This window comes from Olea europaea, unplaced genomic scaffold, assembly GCF_002742605.1.
Source record: "Olea europaea var. sylvestris unplaced genomic scaffold, O_europaea_v1 scaffold355, whole genome shotgun sequence".
NCBI lineage: Eukaryota > Viridiplantae > Streptophyta > Magnoliopsida > Lamiales > Oleaceae > Olea > Olea europaea.
In genome coordinates, this window is record NW_019254664.1 from 280697 (window position 1) to 286040 (window position 5344).

General features: G+C 35.4%; 1 protein-coding gene across 1 annotated transcript; it reads left to right on the forward strand.

Moving 5' to 3' along the window:
* Positions 1–1722: 1722 nt before the first annotated feature.
* Positions 1723–2565, forward strand: LOC111386425 (probable DNA-directed RNA polymerase III subunit RPC6). The gene is made up of 3 exons (XM_023010890.1): positions 1723–1726; positions 2068–2495; positions 2554–2565. The coding sequence occupies exons 1-3, from the start codon at positions 1723–1725 to the stop codon at positions 2563–2565; spliced, it is 444 nt and encodes a 147-aa protein (XP_022866658.1).
* Positions 2566–5344: the final 2779 nt, after the last annotated feature.

Consider the following 5344-nt stretch of genomic DNA (forward strand, 5'->3'; position numbering starts at 1 on the left):
AAAATAATTAATAAATACTAACAAACAAACGAAAAGATACCAAAGAAAAAAAAATAATAAAATAAAAATAAATAAATAAAAATATCTAACTACAAATTAAAAGAGGCAATGGGATGGTACTGTTCACAAGCCACAATTACAAGTCGCAATTTATTGGCTGGCTCATAAGCCAGATTTTACCACTACATAGTGGCTCATTGTTAATCAGTTGAGCCATTCCTATAATGGGTGGGAGGCGTCAATAATAGCGCCTTTCCTTTCCTTTTGGTTTCTATCTAGAGTTAGAGAAAAAAACAAGGGTTTCCTTCAGCAGCCGGTCTAGCTGTCAGCAGTCCCTCGGTCTCTGTTTTCCCCATCACAATCGTTTCCTGTTTGAGAGACGTTGTAGTGGAGAGGAAGAAATCGAAGGTTTCCATTCGCGCAATAGCTGTCGCCGACCCCGGAGAACTCGGCTTCCCCACCCGTCGGGGCTTGTTGGCACAGCTACACGGGCCTGTGAGAATTCTTCTGTCCATTCTCTGCTGGTTATCCTTCAAATGCGTGTTTTTTCACTGTGAATTTTTGAAATTTATAGTCAATCGGAATGATGATTTACGGGCCATTAACACTTGGTCAGTCAGTGAGTATTTCTTAATCGTGGGTTTTGTCTGATAATAATTGTTGGGTTTGCGGTGGCTGGAATTTGGCGGTGGTGGTGGTGGAGATTTGGTTGGTATATGTGGGTACGGAAGATAACTTGCGGAGTTTCTAATTCTCTTTAGATTTGATTTAATTACACTACTAGCCCATATCAGAAGATTTAAGGGGAGAGAGATAACTCAGCCCCTTCATTGCATAAAAATTGAAATCTCTAGGTGTTTATTATCATCCCAAATTTTTCTTCTCTGAAACAATAGAGGGAAAAACTTAATTCAACTCAAGTCTCAACAATTTGGTTGGGGGTTGGGCTGTAGGGGGGTGTTTGATTACTACTTCCTCTCTGCCATGCCATGGATCGAGGGCTTCCAAGCTTACAACTAAATGTTAATTTTTTTTTGCAAACTCTAGATTTAGCAGAAGATAGAGTTGATGAAATGTTCTTTCTCAAGTTCTTGAATCTATTTCCAACTTTAATCTTCAACTTGAAAATTTTCACTTTTAACCATGAAGGTTTTCTCCCATAATCTGCTCTATGCATAACCTTGTAAATCAAGAACTGGGCTTGTTGGTGATTTACCTCTTCAAAGCTTGACTCAAAGAGAGAGGTGGTGGAGAATTTATGATTTTTTTTTTTTTTGGTTTTACTCAAATTCTGATTTAAAAAATTGAACAAATTCATGTACTGATTTGATTTACCCAACTTTTTAATTGAACAAAATGCATAATTTTCCACTAAAAATTTAAATTGCGAATTCCTTATAAATTTCAGAACTGTAGTTTAGATAGAAAGATTTCACTCGCCAAACTACTCTCTCGATCAATCTTTTCAAATATCCTAGATGATTTCTTGATGTACAAAGGAAATTTTTTACTGTGGTACTACTTTGTTCTTTTCATAGCACAGTTCTGTTGAATGTATTTGTGTAGAAATATTGTGTATGCACTTCAATTTTGCGCGTCAAAACATTATGTTTTCAAATGCTCTATTCATCTAGCCATTCAGTTTGGAAGATTCCTAAAATTAGCTTCTGTCGTAGATATAATTTTTTGATTCTATTCTTACTTTTTATCTTAATCCTTGAAATGGGTTGGTTAGAGTCAAACTTTTTCAATAAACCTTTTCCAACCTTAAGATCGAGCTTGATAGATGTTTGAGAGAACTATTTTGATGGACTATTTTGATAGTTTACCCGTGTCGTGTCGTGTCGACACGGGTACTCCGGCCGAAATGAAGAGTCCGAGCATCTGAGCTTAAAATACTATGGTTGTCAGGGAGATTGAAATTTTGTCAAATAGAAGCCTTGATTGGTTTTACGTTAATATATGTTTGTTATTGTTGACAAATCAGTGTATTTTTTCATAGATTTAAAGAAATTAAAGTGTTAGAGACTGTTCTTTTTTCTTTATATTAATAATCATTCTTGTCAGGAATGAGTCGATCACTTGAGACTAGCTCTCTTAAGAGGAAAAGACCTGAGGTAGATCCATTGGGTCTTGTAGATGCTGAGCGTGCAATCCTTAATGCAATCAAAAGTAAAAAAGATTTGGGGATTTGGGTACGAGATATCAAACACGAGACAAAGCTCACTGATCATGTCGTCAACAAATCGCTCAAGTCATTGTTGACTAGGAAATTGATAAAAGAGGTCGTAAATATCCAGTACAAAGGGAAAAAACACTACATGGCAGTCGAGTTCGAACCCTCAAAGGAAATTAGCGGAGGTGTATGGTATGTTGATGGAAATCTCGACAAAGAACTCATTAATGTATTGAAACAGTTGTGCTTACGGTGTATACGTGTTCAAAAGGTTGCTACTATCGAGAGAGTTCATGAGGATTTGAAGAAGCAACGAGTGGTGATGTTCGAAATCTCTATCCAGCAAGTTTCTGAGATACTGAACTCAATGGTTTTAGACAATGAAATAATCGAGGTGAAGAGCACTGGCCTGGGGGAGTATTATTCGATTCCAATTGGAACAAGTTGTTACCGATTTGATAGTTTGTATTGGCATATCAAAGGTGCTAACTTTGAATATGAATACTTGGAACTCATCCATTCCAAAATAAATTTGGTTCCCAAACTTTTGGCCCCGAGTCTAACATAAATCAGAAGCATTGACACCATCCAAATGTGAGACTCCGAGTTTGGCATAAATCAGAAGCCTGATACACATCATTTTCACTCTTCATCCTTAAGGTCTCGAAAGGTAAAACTTGTGCTAATAGACCATTCTGTTTATTGGATTAGCCAGTAGGACTGGAAGTTTTAAGAGATAATACCCTTTCACATTGCTTTCATTTTTCCTCATTCCTTTTTCTTTCTTGGAAAGTCGGAACTGAGACTTTTGATATTTTAGAATCATATGCCTTGTGGACTATGAGATTCACTTGCTAACAAATATTTTCCGTATTATTTAACAGATAGGTTTTTGACTGAGAGAGTTTATGATACACTTACTAACAGATCAAGGAAATACAAGCGATCCACCTCCTTCAATTCAAGGAGAATAGTTCTTCTGTTCTCAATCTCGTAAGATCAAACCACATCACCTTAGTTTTTGAACAATCTCATTTAAATGAAGTTGGATTACCTGTTCAAATAATTCTTACAATATGGATTTTACAACTTGATGTCAAAGTTGATGAAGCAAATGACAAGTAGTCTTCAAGGTTTACTAATAAAGCAGGAAATGCGCGATGGCTTGAAAGTTGATGTCAAAGTACATGAAGAAAATGACAAGTAGTCTTCAAGGTTTATGGATAAAGCTTGAAATGCCTGATTTCATGATATAAATTTGTATAACCAACTTGGTATTCTCATTTCATTGTTTTCGGCATTGTAATTGTAGAACCACCATGCTGAAGGAAATGCAGAGGTTGATAATTACCCACTTTTTGGGACCACAGATTGTTTATTTATATTTGTTTGTACTAGTCATTGAAACCCAAGTAGTACTCTGCTGTCTACTAGTTTTTCTTTACTGTTTTGGTGATAAAAACAATCAACTATATCAAAAAATAAATAAATGATAAATTGGATAGGATACCTAATGTAATGTCCAATGTGAAATTATAGTTTCGGCCATTATGTAACTGGAGTAATTGAAAAACTATTGTGTAGCAGACTATGCTAAATTGGTTAAGTTGATATTATGCTTCCATAGTTAGAATAATGTTTGAGTTGGTGCTACAAACGCTATTCAACTTAGTTCTTGTTGTTTTCATTGTATTTGTTGTTGCACTTTCTGGAGGAGAGTTGTGGGGGTGGAGGAGTCTTCAATTTAGTGAAACATCATGATAGACCAGTTTTTGATAATTAAGGTAGAAGATATTATGTTAAAGTGAAGTTTCAATTGTAACAATTCTAGATTTATGTCACTCATGTGTATAGTAAAAAATGGTGCATTCTTGAGTCTCTATGTGTGCATGAATGAGAGAGAGACTGAGAGAAGTTCACTTCACCTATATGACCTCCTTGAAGCTTTTAGATTATTGTTGTTCATTCTTCTTGAATAATTAGAAGTTCACTTCACCTATATGATCTCCTTGAAGCTTTTAGATTATTGTTGTTCATTCTTCTTGAATAATTAGAAGTTCACTTCACCTATATGATCTCCTTGAAGCTTTTAGATTATTGTTGTTCATTCTTCTTGAATAATTAGAAGTTCACTTCACCTATATGATCTCCTTGAAGCTTTTAGATTATTGTTGTTCATTCTTCTTGAAATAATTATTCTTTAAACCAAATTCTAGGTTTTGTTCACCATTACTTTGGTTGCCAGTAACTAACTAGATTATCTTTTCCTCCCCAAGTCGATCTTGGGAACGATGATCCTAATATATCTGACTATGCGGATGTGGCTGATTGGTGATTGGTCTGGTAATGTTTGACACATCTGCTTTCCCTTGCAATCTCATTAGGACACTTGGCTTTTACCTTGCTCTTTTTTCTTTCCATTGCTCTGCTTATATCCCTTCGTGGTACTGTGGTCTAGGTTTTTTGTTAATGCACATAAACTGAAAAAAATCTGAAACCACATTTAGATAGTCCACTGGATACCTTTTTGTACAAAAATTTTGGTTTGATTCTTGCTAGTATGGATATGGTGTTTGTTTTGCAGACTATTGTGCAAAAAATTCTTTTTTAGAAATTCTGTGCATAGTCCAGATTGCTTCGAGGAATGTTTTGCTGTGTAAGATGTCTTATTATAGCCATCTGATCTAGGCTGTACAAGGGCATAAAAAAGCATAACACAATACAAGCGATATATTTGAATTGAAGAAAACAAGAAAACAAACAGTTAAGACTCTTGGGTTTCTCTCTACAGCTGTGATGTCATATGACACCACTTGTGAGAAACGATGAAAGACAGACTTTGCAGTAGGAAATTGCATTCCCCTGTGAAGGAAAATGAAATCCAAAAACATTTTATAATTGAATTCCGCAAAATTTGTTTCCTTAAAACTCAACAATATTGAGGTTTAAGTACACTGGTGAAGAAACACCATTTCACCTTCAACTGTGGCATCCTGAGATTTGTTGTTTAGAAGGCCGAAAAAAAAAAAAAAGGTTCCCCTAATCCAAAACGAGAACTAGCTGTTTAAGACACCATTAGCATGAGTTTTTTTAGTAGTAGGTATTTCTAACTTTCCTCCCTTTCTTTTCGTCTTAAATAAAATCTTCAGCAAGGGTAGCCTCCTGTTG